Source organism: Bufo gargarizans, chromosome 4 (genome assembly GCF_014858855.1).
Source record: "Bufo gargarizans isolate SCDJY-AF-19 chromosome 4, ASM1485885v1, whole genome shotgun sequence".
NCBI lineage: Eukaryota > Metazoa > Chordata > Amphibia > Anura > Bufonidae > Bufo > Bufo gargarizans.
The window spans coordinates 215,791,030-215,810,492 of record NC_058083.1 but is presented as its reverse complement, the minus strand read 5'-3'; the positions used below and the strand labels follow the sequence as shown (position 1 = coordinate 215,810,492).

Below are 19,463 nucleotides of genomic sequence, written 5' to 3'. Positions count from 1 at the left end.
GACCCACAGGGTCTGTTCAAGTGAATACTACAGAGCCGTCCCATAGAAGTGCATAGGCAACGATAAGCCAACTATCAGGAACATGCAGTTCGTTCTTAATATTTGCTGATGCATCGGCCTGTGTAAAAGGGCCTTATTGTTGTAACTGTGTCCATATGCTTGCAGCTGGTTTAGTGGCTATGGGAATATAGTTTTATCAGTTACAGGGACTTCTTAGAAATGCATGACTGCAGCTCTCTCCTTTTCCTGGCACCAAAACTTGTTCAAAACTTTCTCAAAGGGGCATCAACATATTATGATTTATATCAATAACTACAGATCTCTTAAAGAAATCTCTGGTTTCCAATGGCAGAATTACTGTGGAAGCAGTGGTAGTGACTGCTTTGGGCCTCACAGCGACAGGGAGGCCCGGGCCTTTAGTCCAGAGAAAAAGAGGAAAAACAGAGGAAAAAAAGAGAAAAAAAAGAGAAAAAAAAAAAAAAAAGAGAAAAGAAAAGAGAAAAAAAGAGAAAAAAAAAGAGAAGAAAAAAAAAAAAAAAAGAAAAAAAGATTATGCGAATCGACTTCGGATGTTTCATCCGTTGTCGATTCACTCATCCCTAATAACCATCATGTGATCAGTGTACAGGGGGCGAAGAGTTGGTGAAGGACCTGTGATGACATCATGTTACACGATATCACATGACAGCCTGGACCTGCTTGGAGTTGCATTCCTCTCCTCCTCCCTGTAATGTCCTCCGATATCACATAATGGCCTGGACATGTTGGGAGTTGTTGTTCTCTCCTCTTATACCTCCTACCTGTAATGTCCAATGGCAACTCCAACTCTTGGAGGCAGTGAGGAAATGTGTTAAATATTTGAAGTAGGTGCCAAGTTTGGTAAGCAAAGCAATGATTAATTTTATAGATCTCTGGTATAATTTGGCTGACGCTGTTATATAGATTACAATTTCCATTTTGTTTGATGTACTACTGTCCAGGGTGTGATGCAGGCACGATGCAGTGATATTGCTTTCTGGACTGAGCAGAAGAGGGCATGGACTGAGGATCATCCCCTGGCTTCTCCTCATCTACTCATCCCAGAAGGTGTGATTACCTCACTGCATCCCAACTGCCGGGAAGAGTGGGATGCGCTCCATTCATTGAGAGAATGGGGCTAGGTGAGTATTACGGATTTTTTTTTTTATTCATAGCCTTCACTTATATGTATATTAGGGGGAGTACTATTGTGTGGCTGGAGTAAGGGGGCATAACTACTGTGTGGGGGCACTAAAAGGCAGGGTGGTCTTGAGTAGCTGTGGGAGGGCGTTGCATTCAAAAACATGCTGTGGGGCCCAGGCCTTGTTTTTTGCCCAGGGCACCCTAAACACTGTATATTTTTGCCTCATGTACTGTTTTTCAAGTTAGCACTTTCCTTCACCCATTTTCTGCATCATTTAATCTGGGCAGGAAATGTACATGCAGAACTTCCTGTTTGATCTTCTAACCAGCATGCTTTGCTCTGTTTCAGGACTTGCTCCAACTTCCACACTGTTTCCTCTGCAGTAGTCACACCCCTACATCTTATTCCCCCATGTTAGTTAGAAGGAGCAAGCTCTGTGAAACATTACAGAGCAAAGCATGGTTAGAAAACCCAGCATGAAGCAGATGAAAACAAAGTTCTGCATGTAAACATCCTGCCAGAATGCAGGGGAAAGAAAATGCTGACATTAAAAACAAATATAGGAGCCAAAAATGATGCAGTGTTTGGAGTAATCTGTGCAGATAAAAAAATAAAAATAAAAATTGGCATTATGAAACTGGAGAATCCCTTTTAGGCCTCCTGCACACGACAGTATTTTTTAACGTCCCGCAAAACGTGGTTCCATTGTACCATGATCCGTGTCCGTTTTTTCTTCCGTGATTTTTGGAGGATCCACGGACATGAAAAATGAAAATAAAATCCAAGTTAAATTGTGAATTAAGTATGGATGGGCACTCATATAAGGAGGTATAGGACACACTTTAATGTTACAATAATTGATAATAAAAGATACAGTTCATACATAATTTTTTTTTCGTTAAATAACACACAATCCTGGCTTGAAACTGAAGCTGGCAGTCCAAACAACCAAGTTGTATAACTGGTGGTTACTCCTAATTACAGGAAAAACGGAGGTTGTTCGGACGGCAAGTCTCTGCTACGCCAGGCAAAATAGTTATATAAAATACGTATATAAAAAATGCTTAACACATTTGGCTAAACAGAATAAAAATTCATTAGTATGGTCCTATATAGGGGAAAGCAAAAAATGGATGCTTATTTGACACTGGGTATTTGTCTCAATAGGTTTTGACCTGCATCTGGAGATGTTGTTTCACATATGTAGCAGTCTCTATAGGAAAGATGGGCTTCCTTTTTTTAACTGTTGCTATACTTGTATCAAAGTTCTGTCTTTGAATGCAAAACGAGATTTTTGTATAACTTACCAGTAAAATCTCTTTCTCGCTCTTTCCTTGGGGGACACAGAAGACCTTGGGTATAGCTCATCTCCATAGGAGGCGTGACACTAAGTGAGAACTGTTAAGCCCCTCCTCCACAGCTATACCCTCAGCCTGGAGAGAGAGACTGCCAGTTGCGTGTCCAAGTAGTGAAAAAAGGCAAAGTCCAAAAGTGGAACCAACAAGCCAACTACCCAACGGGTAACAAACTCGGAAACCGTGTAGAGAAAAACAAATGAATGGGTGGGTGCTGTGTCCCCCAAGGAAAGAGCGAGAAAGAGATTTTACTGGTAAGTTATACAAAAATCTCGTTTTCTCGCCCAGTTTCCTTGGGGGACACAGAAGACCTTGGGACGTTCAAAAGCAGTCCAAAAGGGGAGGGACCACAGCACCAAGGCGAAGCACACGAAGGCATCCAGGAACCGCCGCCCGCACACCCAGGCGGGCCAAGGCAGCATCCGCCGAAGCCAGAGTAAGCCCCCTGCAGAACTCGGTAAGGCGTGCAAGGAAGACCAGTGGCCGCCTTGCCCAAATGCATGGCCGAAGCCCAATGCCTCCGGCCCAGGAGGCACCGACCGCTCTGGTGAAATGAATGGTGACATCAAAGGCAGACCCCTGCCCCTGGTGCGGCAACCTCAGCAATAGCCAAACTGATAAAGCTGAGAAAAGCCATCCCGGAGGCAGTCAACCCTAAGCACGGACCGCCTGGAAACACAAGAGACCGAACGTCGACAAGAGTCGGAGATCTCCAACCAAAACTGCAAAGCCCAAACAACATATAGGCAAACACCACCTTCAGAAGGAAGGAAGACATGGGATGTAGAACAGCCCTGACCTGGGGAAAGACAGAAGGCTCGAAACAAGAAGGGCCGCCATTCAGGCACCCGTCCGAGACACGACGGCTACGGAAACAACCGTACAGGACAGAAGAGGTAGAGAGAACTTCTGTAACGGCTCCAAGGGAAAGATCGGAGCGCCGAGAACTCAGCATGCAGCTCCCAGGGCGGTACCAGAGGACAGTACAGAGGAACCAAAGAGCCACTCCGAGGAAGAAGGTCTGGACAGGCCCCGAGGGCCGGGGAACGCTGGAAGAGGAAGGACAGCGCCGACACTTGACACTTCAAGCAAAAGAGTCCTAGTCCCAGGTCCAGGCCGGACTGGAGAAAGACAGAACCATGGGGGGGGGGGGGGGGGGAGGGCAGAGTGGGGAATGCCCAGCTACCCACAGACACCCAGACAAAAAAACCCTAAGTCCAACGACAGATCCTGGACGAAACCCAGCCAGGAGCGAACAGTAGCGAGCCCGCTGGAGTCACCTGGGCAAGCTGGTAAAAACCCAATGTGACCAGGCGCAGACCAGTAACACGGGCAGAAGGGTCGGCAAAACTGGTCCCGTCGGCCTCCGAGCAACGTTGTCCCGTATCCACCCGGAGTGGGGGAGCAGAAGGACAGATGGAAGGGAACCGAAGGGTCCGCCCAGCATCCGCCAGATGCCAGGACAAGACAGGCTAAAGTCCATGCTGATGTAGCCATCACAGGAAGACTATCTACAGTCCTGGTGTGGGAGATCTAAGGACGATCTGGACCGAAGGGCAGTCCCCCCAAGTTACCAGAAGGTAAGTCTACAGCAGGACCATAGCCTAGAATGGAAAGCGCAATCTGCACCCAGCGGGAGGACAGAACGCGGTAGACCCAGCAAGAGGCACACAGCTAATACAGCCAGTGTGAACAAGGGAGACAGTACGAGACCAAAGGAACACCGGAACCATCCACATGAACAACCATGCTCCCCCCAGAGGGGAGGACAGTGAAGGAACAGCCTCTGAAGCCTGGCCGGGGCAGAAGCCACATCGGAGTGATCTGTACCGAACGGGGAGCCAAACAGAGCCGGCGAGACAAGGTAGTCGAGACAGAGGCCGGCATCACACCCTCCAACCGAAAGGAGGAGTGGGCAGCAGGGAAGCCATAGGACAGCCCAAAAGCAGAACCCTGCTACACTGTGAGACGCCCGGTTCACCGCCTCGCAGAAGGCAAATACCCTGAAGAACCCAAGGTGGAGGTCCTCCGGACCTGGGTAATCGAGCATCCAAGAGAAGTTGGGTGATCTTCCCGAGAAGAGTGGCCCGAACCTGGTAGCAGATCAGACCGAAGCGTAGAGGGCGCCAAGAGGAAGGACTCATACCACACTGCATCCGAAGAGGAGGAAATGGTAGTAGGCGAAGGAACCATAGTCCCGACAGAGCCAACGAAGAATCCGAGGGCGCTGCAGACAACAGCACGCATCTAGGAACCACGAACACTTCCCGGGGGGAAGGGCCAACGAAATGAATGAGTACCACCCAGCTCGGTGCAGTAGAGAGCATAGAGCCCTCCGGGTCAGGTGGACAGAACGATCTCTGTAGAGACGAGTGCAAGGCTTGCGGCAAGTAACCCAAGAGAACAAAGGGATGTCGCAGGAAGGAGGGGAGGCATACGTACGAGCAGCCCCGTAAGCAGTGAGAAGGCCAACCCACCTACGGGAGGAGAAGGCATAAACGGCCCAAACAACGCACAAGAACGGCCGCTCCCTGCAAAAAAGCCACTCAGAGAAGAGGGCCAGCCACAGAGTGCCCCAGCATCTATGGAAGTGCAAAGTGCAACCTGAAAGGGAGTTATGCACAAGCCTAGCATGGCACGCGATGGAACGTAAGCAGTCCGCCCCGAAAGGGGGGAATGTACCTGGCAAACTGCAGTCGGCAAGAGTGCAAAGGCCCACCCCAAAAAGGGGATGACGCCTAAGGCCGTACCTACTCCAGAGACATAGGACATACCATATAATCCAGCAGGAACGCAGGAGGTCCACCTAGTGGAAGGGGGACATGCACAGGGTGATCCTAGCATTAAGAGAGCGTGCAATAATTCCCCCAACACCGAACTTTGTGAGAGTGCAACCACTCCGCCAATGAAGGGGACATGTACAAGTCCAGCACAGCACGTACAAGGACAGCCGTGAATCTCATGAGCGTGCAAAAGTCCGCCCATGGAATGGGGTGGTCACGCACAAGGCCAGCACCGAATCCAATGGGAGTGCAAGCGTTCCACCCATGTTAGAGGCCATGCTCATGGCCAGCAACGTATCCGGCTAGAGTGCAGTATGCCGCCCGGAAAAAAAAAAAAAAGGGGGGGGGGGGGGGCAGCATCTCATCCAGGGAGAGTGAGAGCACCCTGCCATGTACGGGAATCATGCACATAGCCAGCAACGTACTGGCGAGAGACAAACACAGTCAGTGAGAATGTGTGTATGTCGCCTGAGGAAGGGAGGCATGCCCATGGCCGGCAGCGAATCCAGTGAGTGCGTACACCGCCCACGGAAGAGGGGCCATGCATATGGCCGACAGCGGATCCAGCGAGAGTGCAAGCACCCCGCCATGGAAGGGGTTCATGCACATGGCCAGCAACGCACCGGCGAGAGAACAACCACAGACAGAGGGAGTGTATGTATGCCGCCTGAGGGAAGGAGGCGTGCCCAAGGCCGGCAGCGAATCCAATGAGAGTGCAGCATACCACCTATGGAAGGGGGTCATGCCCATGGCCAGCCGCGAATCCAGTGAAAGTGCAGCGTTCCGCCTATGGAAGCGTGTCGTGCACCTGGCCAGCACCGCATCCGGTGAGAGTGCAGATTTCCGCCTAAGAAAAAGGGGGACATGCACATGATCGGCAACAAATCCAGTGAGAGTATAGCGTTCCGCCAATGGAAGGGGGTCACGCAAATGGTCGACCGCGAATCCAGCGAGAGTGCTGCGTTCCGCCAATGGAAGGGGGACGTGCACATGGCCAGTACCGTATCCGGTGAGGGTGCAGTATTCCGCCTATGGAAGGGGGTCACGCACACGGCCGGCAGCGAATCCAGTGAGAATGCAGCGTTCCGCCTATGGAAGGGGGACGTGCACATGGCCAGCACCGTATCCGGTGAGAGTGCAGTATTCCGCCTATGGAAGGGGGTCACGCACACGGCTGGCAGCGAATCCAGTGAGAGTGCAGCGTTCCGCCTATGGAAGGGGGACGTGCACATGGCCAACACCGTATCCGGTGAGAGTGCAGTATTCCGCCTATGGAAGGGGGTCACGCACACGGCTGGCAGCGAATCCAGTGAGAGTGCAGCGTTCCGCCTATGGAAGGGGGTCGTGCACATGGCCAGCACCGTATCCGGTGAAACTGCGCAGCCCACAAGAATCTGTTAGACATCTGTTTATTCATTATTATTTCATATTTTATCTATTTCTTTATTTTATTTTTTATTTATTATTTTTTTATTTTTATTTTTTTAAACAGCCTCTCTGAGGCTAAAGGGGAACCACCAAATAGGGGCACAGATTCTCTTGAGGCAAGAAAAAAAAGGGGTGGCCAACCATACAGGCCCATTGGGAGCCGGCCTGCACCCAAAGTGTTAACAGGGAGCCGGCCTGGGGGCCGGCGCTGCGATCCACTGGGGGCGGAGGAAGCCCCAGGCGGGAAGAATTCGCGCCGGGAGAAGTACCCGCCCCCTCCAACAAAGGCCAGAATTTCGCGGCCTAGTAGGCCGTAAAGCCGGGGGCCTAAATTTGTGCGGCGCCCGGCCGACCGGGGCCGCATAGTATTATATACCGCCGGGACTGAGGCGGAGCGGCGCATTAAACCGGCCGCGGGAGGCCACCCCGCAGGCCGGAAGAGTCAGGGGCCCAAATGGAGTGCCGGGACTGAGGCGGAGCGGCGCATTAAACCGGCCGCGGGAGGCCACCCCGCAGGCCGGAAGAGTCAGGGGCCCAAATGGAGTGCCGGAATTGCGGCCCCGCAGGTCATTGCGGCGCCCGGCCGCACCGGACTGTCCATGCCGGCCGGAGGCGAGGTCTGTCAGGAGCGGGCCCCCAGGCCCTGAGCAACGCTCCGGTAAGGAGATGGGGGGACCCTGAGATCGGGTGCCCGCGCAGTATTATATACCGGCCGGGACATCAAAAGATAAAGGGGGACAGCAGCTGCCTGTCCTATGGGGGCCAGGGGGGGGGGGGGAAGCAGATTGCCGCCCTGCGACACCCCAGGGGCCAGCCTAGATCCAGCAGTGGAAGGGTTAAGGTTTGTCCAGGGATTCGAACTCATGACCTCTGCCATCAGAGGCAAGGCATTCACCCTCACAGCTATGAAAGCTGTTCAGAGAGGCACAGTATGGGGGTCAGGCCCGCAGGAGACCGGGTGGTGGTGGTGGAAAGGGGGGGGGACGTAGGGCTGGAGAAGCCAATCTCTCACCATAGCCGTCTTCACCCTCGGTCCATTCCAGCAGGGTCGCCCCTTCAGCTACTGGCACCGTAGTGGCAGGACGCTGGAAGAGGGGCTTGGCGTGCGGGCGACCCTTGCGCTGGCGGGATACAGGGGAGCTGGGCTGCCCTGGTCCTCCTTGCCTTCTGTGGGGGAGGCAGCAGTGCGGGTGACCGGCACTGGCGCAGCTCGACCCCGGGAGAAACAGAGAGGTCTAGTGCGTCTCTGTTGTCCCTGATTATCTGGAACAAAAAGAAAAAGTAAAAATCAAAAATTAAACAAGGAGAAAAGAGCCCTGCAGAGCAGGGAGTGTCTTGCCTCCTTGGACACTAAGCAAAAACTGGCAGTCTCTCTCTCCAGGCTGAGGGTATAGCTGTGGAGGAGGGGCTTAACAGTTCTCACTTAGTGTCACGCCTCCTATGGAGATGAGCTATACCCAAGGTCTTCTGTGTCCCCCAAGGAAACTGGGCGAGAAATTATGTTTTTCCTCTTACTGCTTGAATATGGTGGTTTGACAAGTTTGACCCACTATGTGGGCTTACCTTCACCTGCGTGCCTCTGTTCGTTCGGTGGGTTTGCGGTCCACAGTATCTGCCGGCGTCCCGGCTCTGAAGTTCACCGCGTCCCACGTGTCTCTCAGCTGGCTTGCAGGGTTTGAGTCAGTAGGAGGATCAGTAGGAAGATCGCCCGACGCAGGTTAATGACGTCTCAGGGTTTCTGTCCTTACGGAATAAGACCGTTCTTTTTTCTTTCTTTGTTCTTTATAGTGCACTCTTTATTCATAGGTCATCTGTAGTTCAGGGTATTCCGCCAGACGCGTTTCGAGGAGACGCTGTCCTCTTCCTCAGTGGCATACCCCAAATCTTACAACGGTCTCAATTTATACTAACTTTCGATCTGTTTCAAAGCCCGATCTGGATTTTAATTGTGTCTCAAAAAAACCCGGTCTGGATCTGTTTTTTGTTCCATATTTTATTTGCGTTTTTGCTGCGGTTCTTTTTCCTAGGTTATTTTCTTAGTCTTTCTTATACATTTGAATGGTAGGCTGTTAAACCTCATCTCAACATGATTTCTCATACATTTTTTCTTCCTATTTACCCATATACAGGTTTTTCTTTTGTAAAAAATCAATCAGCATTTTCTAAAAGACGTTATATAAACAAATTCAATTAAAATAAATAAATACATACGAATTTTACAGCTTTGATATTTCCTCTTTGTCAGCAGGTACTCAGATACATTTATAGGAAAAAAAAAAACGCATATGCGGTTTTATTGCGTTTTTTGGGGAATTGCCTGCATTTTGGTTCTTGGGAATCCCAGATTGTTCAAATTCATAAGGGGCCAATTCGGATGTTTCATACATTCAGTTTTCCTAAATATCTTTCATCCTCTCTCTTAAATGTAGATATAGAAGGGAGAGGGTGGCCTATGTGGGGTGGAGGGGGAGTTGCAGTGCTGGAAAACAGCCAAACTTGCAACTCTCCATCAACGCCCACACAGAACACCCATATCTATAAGAAGCCGAATATTTCTAATTCGGCATTTAAGCCTCTTGGTAACATGCTACCGAATTCATTAATTTTTCTCGATTCTGCCCGCGATAGTCTTTCAATTTGGTTGCCTCCCCGCCAATGTTTCTCAACCTTCTCCAGTGCCGTAAAGGAGAGACCCCTAGGGTCTTGATTGTGTGCATCCTTGAAGTGTCTGGACAGCGAATGTTTATCATAACCTTTACTGATATTATTCAGGTGTTCTGCTATCCTGACCTTCAAGGTGCGTTTAGTTCTCCCTATATATTGTCTTTGACAAGGGCACTGGACTAGGTATATGACATTATTAGAATTACAGGTGAGAAAATGTTTGATTGTCATTGCGTGGGAGATCTGTGTAGAGACGACTGATGTGGTTTTTCTCGGGAATTTAGTTTTTTTACATCCCAGGCATTTTCCACATCGGAAGAAGCCTTTAGGTTGCAGCCAGTTGGTAACTGTACTTTTTTTACGTCTATCTTTCACTGAAGGGGCTACTTGGATCCCTAAATTTGGGGCCCTTGAGTAGATTATTTTCGGTGTTAAAGGCAAAAGCATCCCTATTGTTTTATCATTATATAAATGATGCCAATGTGCCTTTATAATATGTTCGACCTGTCTTGCCTGAATATTGTATGGCAGAATAATCCGAAAGCTTAAGTCTTCCTCCTGTTTTGTTTTTTGAGTTGGCTGAAAAAAGGTATTTCTATCCAAATTTTTTACTTTCTCAAGGGCATCATTTATAATAAGTTCTGGGTATTCCTTTTCTTTAAATTGGTCCCTCATAATGTTTGCTTCCTCCACAAATGTATCATCTTCCGTGCAATTCCGTTTCAACCTTCGGAATTGGCCGAAAGGAACATTTGTTAGCCACCTTGGTAGGTGGCAGCTTGTGAAGGGAATATACCCATTTTTTGCTGTAGGCTTGTGGAATGTATTGCATATATATTTGTTTTCTTTACATTTAATCGCAATATCCAAAAACTCTATCTTTTCACTTCCAAAATTAGAAGTAAATTTTAAATTATTGTCATTAACATTGATCTCTTTTATAAAGTTTTCAAGGTCTTCTCTTGTTCCACCCCAAATAAAAATAATATCATCTATATATCTATATATCATCTATATACATCTCCAGATGCAGGTCAAAACCTATTGAGACAAATACCCAGTGTCAAATAAGCATCCATTTTTTGCTTTCCCCTATATAGGACCATACTAATGAATTTTTATTCTGTTTAGCCAAATGTGTTAAGCATTTTTTATATACGTATTTTATATAACTATTTTGCCTGGCGTAGCAGAGACTTGCCGTCCGAACAACCTCCGTTTTTCCTGTAATTAGGAGTAACCACCAGTTATACAACTTGGTTGTTTGGACTGCCAGCTTCAGTTTCAAGCCAGGATTGTGTGTTATTTAACGAAAAAAAAATTATGTATGAACTGTATCTTTTATTATCAATTATTTTAACATTAAAGTGTGTCCTATACCTCCTTATATGAGTGCCCATCCATACTTAATTCACAATTTAACTACTTTTTGAGGGGTGATCTCAAATCTTGTTTGGTGCACCTACCCTGAGGGTTACAGAGGTGAGCGGATCTCTCAAACCTTATTTAATTTGTCTACTTAATCACCCACGGAGATCAAGCTCCCTCTGCACCCATCATGGATATATGGAGTTATATGGAAACGAAACAACTTAAGGCAGAAAATTACAGCTTTGAAAATATAGAGGGTAAAGATAATGATCAGGAAGGAATATCTACAGCTGAATCCTTCCGAGAATTGGAGGACCTATTACACAAAAAATTGAGACAAATTTGGGAAATTCGTTCCCTAAAACTATATTTGGATCATGATAAAGTACCAAAAGGGTTACAATTGTCAAAAACCCCAGCACAAGATCTAATGGGTGAGGAGTTCAATAGAGAATGGGAAGACTTATTACACATACAATCCCGAGCCCTTATGGAATTAATTATTAAAAGGAGAACTATCCTTTTGGATAGCGTATCCGAAAAAATAATGAGATTAAAAACAAAAATTGATAAACTTCCAAAAGATCAGACATATGAAATGTGGCAAGAAAGATTACACAAAAGCCTGGATAAAACCGAACAAGAAATCATAGTCAAAAAAACAAAGAAATATAGAAACAATACTAAAAAAGATGAGAAAGAACTATAGTAGAGAAGAACATATAGAAGAGAATCCCCACACAACAGTTCGTGAACAAAAGGAATTAAAAAGATATAATATACCGACACAAAACAGATACGAAACTTTAGCCGATAATTCTTTTTTAGACCACACCCCCCCTCACCATTCACCACGATTAAAACAAAGACCCCCACAACAAGTAGATCACAAAAAGACAACACCTCACACATACAGAACGCCCTACAACCTGAGACACAGGGTACCACAAGGCCAGAGAAATCTAGGACACCCAACACACGAGAGGTGGACACGAGATATACAAGAGAATCACGATCGTAGGGAACATACGGGAAAATTACCAATACAGGGAAAATCACCAAAGAAGAGGAAGACCCGAAGATCCCAGAGAAAGAGATCACAGAAATCACCATTAAAACTAAATGATATTATAAATTTGAGCACAGTTAATCTTACTAATGCTCAGATTACACTTTTAAATAAAGGCCTAAAATTTGCGCCGTCGGCTACCTTGAATAAATTTGATACCTATATAGGTATTCAAAAGTTCATTCGAAAAATCTGTTTAAAAAAATATTTCATCAAAAATCCACCAATTATAGGAATACCATCAAAAGATCCCTATATCCATACACAACTAAAAAATAAATCAAAGAAATTTCCAAGAACTGAAATTGGCCCAGAGATGGCCACATTTCAAAAAAGTGTAGAAGTGGATCTAGAGAAATTAAAAATAAAAAAAGGGTAGAGAAATAATCTAACAAATGGGGAAACAAAGGCTATAAGAGAACTACAAAAAAATGAAAAAGTAGTTATCCGTCCGGCAGATAAGGGAGGAGCCATAGTGATCTGGGGAGAAGATCAATACAACGTAGAATGCCTCAGACAGTTAGCGGATTTAACCACCTATATCCCATTGAAAAAAGATCCAACGGAGGATTTTAGACGGTCCCTTTCCCTTTACTGCAAAAAAGGATTAGAAGAAAATATACTAACACAACAAGAATTTGATTTCATTATGAACACACAAGGGAGACTACCCATATTTTATTGTTTGCCAAAAGTCCACAAAAGTATTGTGGACCCACCAGGCCGCCCCATTATTTCGGGAATTGGATCGTTAACTGTAAAATTTGTCAAAATACATAGATACCCTGCTTCAACCTGAGGTAAGAAAAATTAGATCTTACATACGTGACACAACCGAAATTATTGGTATTTTGGAGGAACTGCATGTCCAGGACCATTGGATTATGGGTACCCTGGACATCCAGTCCCTCTATACCATAATAAATCATGATCAGGGCATACTAGCCCTAAGGGAACAATTATCTAAAAATAGATTGTGGAATGGGAAGCAGATTGATTATGTACTGGAAGGAGTAGACTATATCCTACATCATAATTATTTTTTGTTTTCTGATCAATTTTATTTACAGAAAAGAGGCACCGCCATGGGTACCAGGTTTGCCCCCAGTTATGCCAATTTATTTTTGTCGCATTGGGAGACTAAGAATATTGATCCCAAACTGGGGGCGGACCTGGTCCTATGGCGGAGGTATATAGATGATATTATTTTTATTTGGGGTGGAACAAGAGAAGACCTTGAAAACTTTATAAAAGAGATCAATGTTAATGACAATAATTTAAAATTTACTTCTAATTTTGGAAGTGAAAAGATAGAGTTTTTGGATATTGCGATTAAATGTAAAGAAAACAAATATATATGCAATACATTCCACAAGCCTACAGCAAAAAATGGGTATATTCCCTTCACAAGCTGCCACCTACCAAGGTGGCTAACAAATGTTCCTTTCGGCCAATTCCGAAGGTTGAAACGGAATTGCACGGAAGATGATACATTTGTGGAGGAAGCAAACATTATGAGGGACCAATTTAAAGAAAAGGAATACCCAGAACTTATTATAAATGATGCCCTTGAGAAAGTAAAAAATTTGGATAGAAATACCTTTTTTCAGCCAACTCAAAAAACAAAACAGGAGGAAGACTTAAGCTTTCGGATTATTCTGCCATACAATATTCAGGCAAGACAGGTCGAACATATTATAAAGGCACATTGGCATCATTTATATAATGATAAAACAATAGGGATGCTTTTGCCTTTAACACCGAAAATAATCTACTCAAGGGCCCCAAATTTAGGGATCCAAGTAGCCCCTTCAGTGAAAGATAGACGTAAAAAAAGTACAGTTACCAACTGGCTGCAACCTAAAGGCTTCTTCCGATGTGGAAAATGCCTGGGATGTAAAAAAACTAAATTCCCGAGAAAAACCACATCAGTCGTCTCTACACAGATCTCCCACGCAATGACAATCAAACATTTTCTCACCTGTAATTCTAATAATGTCATATACCTAGTCCAGTGCCCTTGTCAAAGACAATATATAGGGAGAACTAAACGCACCTTGAAGGTCAGGATAGCAGAACACCTGAATAATATCAGTAAAGGTTATGATAAACATTCGCTGTCCAGACACTTCAAGGATGCACACAATCAAGACCCTAGGGGTCTCTCCTTTACGGCACTGGAGAAGGTTGAGAAACATTGGCGGGGAGGCAACCAAATTGAAAGACTATCGCGGGCAGAATCGAGAAAAATTAATGAATTCGGTAGCATGTTACCAAGAGGCTTAAATGCCGAATTAGAAATATTCGGCTTCTTATAGATATGGGTGTTCTGTGTGGGCGTTGATGGAGAGTTGCAAGTTTGGCTGTTTTCCAGCACTGCAACTCCCCCTCCACCCCACATAGGCCACCCTCTCCCTTCTATATCTACATTTAAGAGAGAGGATGAAAGATATTTAGGAAAACTGAATGTATGAAACATCCAAATTGGCCCCTTATGAATTTGAACAATCTGGGATTCCCAAGAACCAAAATGCAGGCAATTCCCAAAAAAACGCAATAAAACCGCATATGCGTTTTTTTTTTTCCTATAAATGTATCTATGAGTACCTGCTGACAAAGAGGAAATATCAAAGCTGTAAAATTCGTATGTATTTATTTATTTTAATTGAATTTGTTTATATAACGTCTTTTAGAAAATGCTGATTGATTTTTTACAAAAGAAAAACCTGTATATGGGTAAATAGGAAGAAAAAATGTATGAGAAATCATGTTGAGATGAGGTTTAACAGCCTACCATTCAAATGTATAAGAAAGACTAAGAAAATAACCTAGGAAAAAGAACCGCAGCAAAAACGCAAATAAAATATGGAACAAAAAACAGATCCAGACCGGGTTTTTTTGAGACACAATTAAAATCCAGATCGGGCTTTGAAACAGATCGAAAGTTAGTATAAATTGAGACCGTTGTAAGATTTGGGGTATGCCACTGAGGAAGAGGACAGCGTCTCCTCGAAACGCGTCTGGCGGAATACCCTGAACTACAGATGACCTATGAATAAAGAGTGCACTATAAAGAACAAAGAAAGAAAAAAGAACGGTCTTATTCCGTAAGGACAGAAACCCTGAGACGTCATTAACCTGCGTCGGGCGATCTTCCTACTGATCCTCCTACTGACTCAAACCCTGCAAGCCAGCTGAGAGACACGTGGGACGCGGTGAACTTCAGAGCCGGGACGCCGGCAGATACTGTGGACCGCAAACCCACCGAACGAACAGAGGCACGCAGGTGAAGGTAAGCCCACATAGTGGGTCAAACTTGTCAAACCACCATATTCAAGCAGTAAGAGGAAAAACATAATTTGCATTCAAAGACAGAACTTTGATACAAGTATAGCAACAGTTAAAAAAAGGAAGCCCATCTTTCCTATAGAGACTGCTACATATGTGAAACAACATCTCCAGATGCAGGTCAAAACCTATTGAGACAAATACCCAGTGTCAAATAAGCATCCATTTTTTGCTTTCCCCTATATAGGACCATACTAATGAATTTTTATTCTGTTTAGCCAAATGTGTTAAGCATTTTTTATATACGTATTTTATATAACTATTTTGCCTGGCGTAGCAGAGACTTGCCGTCCGAACAACCTCCGTTTTTCCTGTAATTAGGAGTAACCACCAGTTATACAACTTGGTTGTTTGGACTGCCAGCTTCAGTTTCAAGCCAGGATTGTGTGTTATTTAACGAAAAAAAAATTATGTATGAACTGTATCTTTTATTATCAATTATTGTAACATTAAAGTGTGTCCTATACCTCCTTATATGAGTGCCCATCCATACTTAATTCACAATTTAACTACTTTTTGAGGGGTGATCTCAAATCTTGTTTGGTGCACCTACCTTGAGGGTTACAGAGGTGAGCGGATCTCTCAAACCTTATTCAAAATCCAAGTTAAGTTTGCCATTGAAATGATAGGAAAAAAACGGACACGGATCACGGATGCGGATGACAATCTTGTGTGCATCCGTGATTTTCACGGACCCATTGACTTGAATGGGTCCGTGAACCGTTGGCCGTGAAAAAAAAAAATAGGACAGGTCATATTTTTTTCACGGCCAGGAAACACGGACGCGGCTGCCAAACGGTGCAGTTTCCGATTTTTCCACGGGCCCATTGAAAGTCAATGGGACCGCAGAAAAACACGTTAAACGGGACAAAGGCCACGGATGCACACAACGGTCGTGTGCATGAGGCCTATGAAGAATGCCACTAGAGTTTCTCCTGACATTTCTAGAACACTTCATCAGCGAGTAACATAACAGCTGATATAGTCTGAATTAGAGTCTTTAGATGAAAAAACCCTGCAGTGCTGTTTGTGTAATTCTACAATATAGTGATATATAGATATTGGCTCATGGGCTCTTACCACACAGATTCGAGACTCCAGATCTGCAGACACAGAAAGATTCTTGAAAATTGGCTGATCTGGAGAATACCAGAAATCAACCTCATCCAACTGCAAGATTGGCGGAGAAAACTTTTCAAAGCCATCAGGAAACCTGTCGGCAGAAAAAGGGAACCCTTATACGATCTATTATAGAAAAAAATAGTCTATTATTAGACTATTAGTCTACTATAGAAAAAAAATGCCAAAGTAGAATGGGAATGAATAGGTGTCCATACCTCAATATCACCTCAGACTCCTTTTCTAAAGGCTTTAACTCTGGCCTACAAGAAGGGAAAAAAGGACCAAGATTAGCAATAGTGACTTCTTATCGGATCCCTCCCCCAAAAAAGGAGTAAGACTTACAGTTTTTCCAGGAGTTTAATCTTACTCTGCACTTGGGAAGCCCGATTGGCATTATATCGAAATCGATCAATAAACACCTATAAAGTGTATATGTACCAAAAAAAACTGTCAAGATCACCCACACTCTAATTACAGCATAAGAGTACTCCTCACCAATTTCTACAGAAAGGCTTCTCATGATCACCTGTATATGTTCCCGATACTGATGCTGGGCCTCATATTCCCTCTGCTGACTCTTCAGGCGCTCTTCCTTCGTTTTCAAAAAGCTTTCAAAGTTGCCGCGGTAAGCCTCCAAGCGCTGACTATGCAGATGCAAAATGTCTGTTGCAACTGCATTCAGGAAATTACGGTCATGGGAGACAACTAGGATTGTGGAAGGCCATGTCTGCAAGTGAAAGATACACATGTCTTCCAAGCTGCTCTCCATATTTGAAGATGGATGGGAAACATAAGATTATGCACACAGACCTGCAAGTAGTTTTCCAACCATAAGATAGCACGCACATCTAACATGTTGGTAGGTTCTGTAAAAATATAACACACAAAGTAAAAAAGAAGGTAAAAAACTAAATCTAACGTTTCAAATAGAATCAAACTAGCAGAATATTTACCATCCAGCAAAAGCAGGTCAGGCCTAGAGAGAGAAAGAGAAGGGACGATTTACATGAAGGTATTGTTCATCAGAACCTTTTCCTTTCATTCACATTTTGCTTACCCCGATCAGCACCATGTTTGTAATGCACCCGTGAGCATCCATTACAAAGAAAACATCATACCCCTAGGGCTGGACAATTAACGAAACTTTGAGGCTGCCAATGTTTCTTGCCGAATCGCAAAATTGAATTTTGCAAATTGGCACCAGCCATGCTTTTGGTGGGAGAGAGCCAGCATGGTTTTGGTGCTTACGGGAAGTTTTTGGGAGGAGATGACCATCTGTGTCCTCCCTTGCATGGGGGCACATCTGAGGGGACCTCGAGGTGCATTGGGCTGCTGCTCAGCATGCTCGTATTTGAACAGATCCAGTGTGTTAGTGGCTTATTTTGATGCATTTTTTTGGACTGTGGTGACACTTCTAATTTGGTTTGTGACTTTGCGGTACCTGCTTGCTTCCTTCTGGTTACAGTAATTAGTCTGGCCAGGCAAATAGCTGCAAGATGCAGCAGAATGGGAGATAATAACAACGTAATAAATGCAATAAGGTTTACCGGATTTAGGTTAGCTTCTTGACCATTTTACTTTAGGCGGCACTGCTCAGGGTCAAACACCGTTTCCTCCTTGTCCAACTCTGCGCTGTGCGAGTGTGCGCGCAGTAGTATGAGCAGGAGCCAGGACTGCTGTACAGCAATACACTTCGCCATTACAGGCGGCCCGTGAGCATCTGTGCTGATCTATTGTGGTTGTGCAGCAGTTCTGGATCCTGCATGGGCTGCTATTAGCTCATGTAGGAAAGGACGCTGCACAGCTTCCACCATCACTCCTCCACATCCTGCCGTCCACCTTTTGCAAGTCATTCACTTGATATTGTTCACTGGTTGCACACTACGGGGACCCCTTCCTATGTCCCCTCACCCTCAACATAAGAAAACCAAGCAGTTGTAAGTCACTCGGAAGTTCCCCAGGACTTAACTGGTAAAGGGGTTGTGCCACAAAAGATATTCTAAATTTTTCAAACCAGCACCTGGATCTGAATACCTTTGTTATTACAAGTAATTCAAATTTAGTATAACTACTGAGCTATTCAATAAAACGCATCTGTATCGCACCACCAACCGCTGGTTGCTTTATTCTTATTTCTCCGTCCACCTCGCTGAGGTGGTCGCACATGCTCAATTTAAATCTTTGTAAGCAATCAACCACATCCTCTGTTAGAAGCTGCGTCAGTTACTGTGAGATAGCTCTGCACCAGAAAGGACACACCTCGAGAGAGAACATGCCCTCTGAGCGGCTAGCCAAAAATAAATCTAGCAAAACAAATGGAGCAATCAATGGGAAGGTACAGGGCTGGTTCTAGCTTTAATTTCAAACGCCTTAAATTAACGCCTTAAATTAACACATAACTTTTATTCAGGTCAGACTAAAAACTCCATGGTGTCCTCCGAGGAAACCATGAAGTTTTTAATCTGACCTGAATAAAAGTTATGATTTAATTTAAGGCGTTCGATCCATCTAAATTTGAAATTGAAGCTGTTCATCACCCCAGATCCGGGGGACTCATCTGTGCAACCTTGCTACTTATTGGGAGGTTTTGGACAATGTGGACTTTGGGTGAGCTGTGCAAACATTTTTCTTAGTTTTTTTTCTTTTTTTCTGCTTCTAGCTTTGTTAGGATACCTTCACATCCGCATTAGCAGATGTCTGGTAGCCTGTTCCGGCAGGCAAACAGAAAATCGTGTAGACATAAACGCAGCATGGTTTGTGTCCGGATGTTCCTCCACTTGTCATCCAGAAGGGAATGCAATGTTAGCCAAATCCCATTATATTTCAATGGGCCCAGAAGACAACGCGTTTGCTTCCGGCTGTGCCGGATCCAATTCATCCCGGCAGGCTGTTCCATCTGAGAACAGCCTGCAGGAATGCAAAGCGCAGGTGTGCAAGTGGCCTTAGAAAAATACTATCATGTACAATATGAGGTCTCATTTTTCACATCAATCATGGCATGACCCGTTTAATTGCCCAGTGCTGCCCATCTTGTGTAATCAACAGTATACACTGGACCATTTCGGTGGGGAAGGATGGGAAAATAAGTAACCGTAAGTGTAAACTGTGGTCAGATTTATTGACAGGGGGACAGAATACAGTAAGGAGAGGTGTGCGGAGAA

The 19,463-nt window shown here is 45.0% G+C and overlaps 1 protein-coding gene across 1 annotated transcript in view; it reads right to left on the bottom strand.

Annotated features, from left to right (window-relative positions):
• Positions 1-19,463, bottom strand: part of ABCF3 (ATP binding cassette subfamily F member 3) — a 39,776-nt gene that overhangs the window by 9,323 nt on the left and 10,990 nt on the right. The window contains exons 11-16 of the mRNA XM_044290680.1: positions 17,256-17,278; positions 17,113-17,168; positions 16,829-17,029; positions 16,645-16,721; positions 16,518-16,562; positions 16,261-16,393 (exon numbers count right to left, since the gene is read on the bottom strand). Of these exons, the coding sequence (XP_044146615.1) occupies positions 16,261-16,393; positions 16,518-16,562; positions 16,645-16,721; positions 16,829-17,029; positions 17,113-17,168; positions 17,256-17,278 (535 nt within the window). The remainder of the gene's footprint in view (positions 1-16,260; positions 16,394-16,517; positions 16,563-16,644; positions 16,722-16,828; positions 17,030-17,112; positions 17,169-17,255; positions 17,279-19,463) is intronic.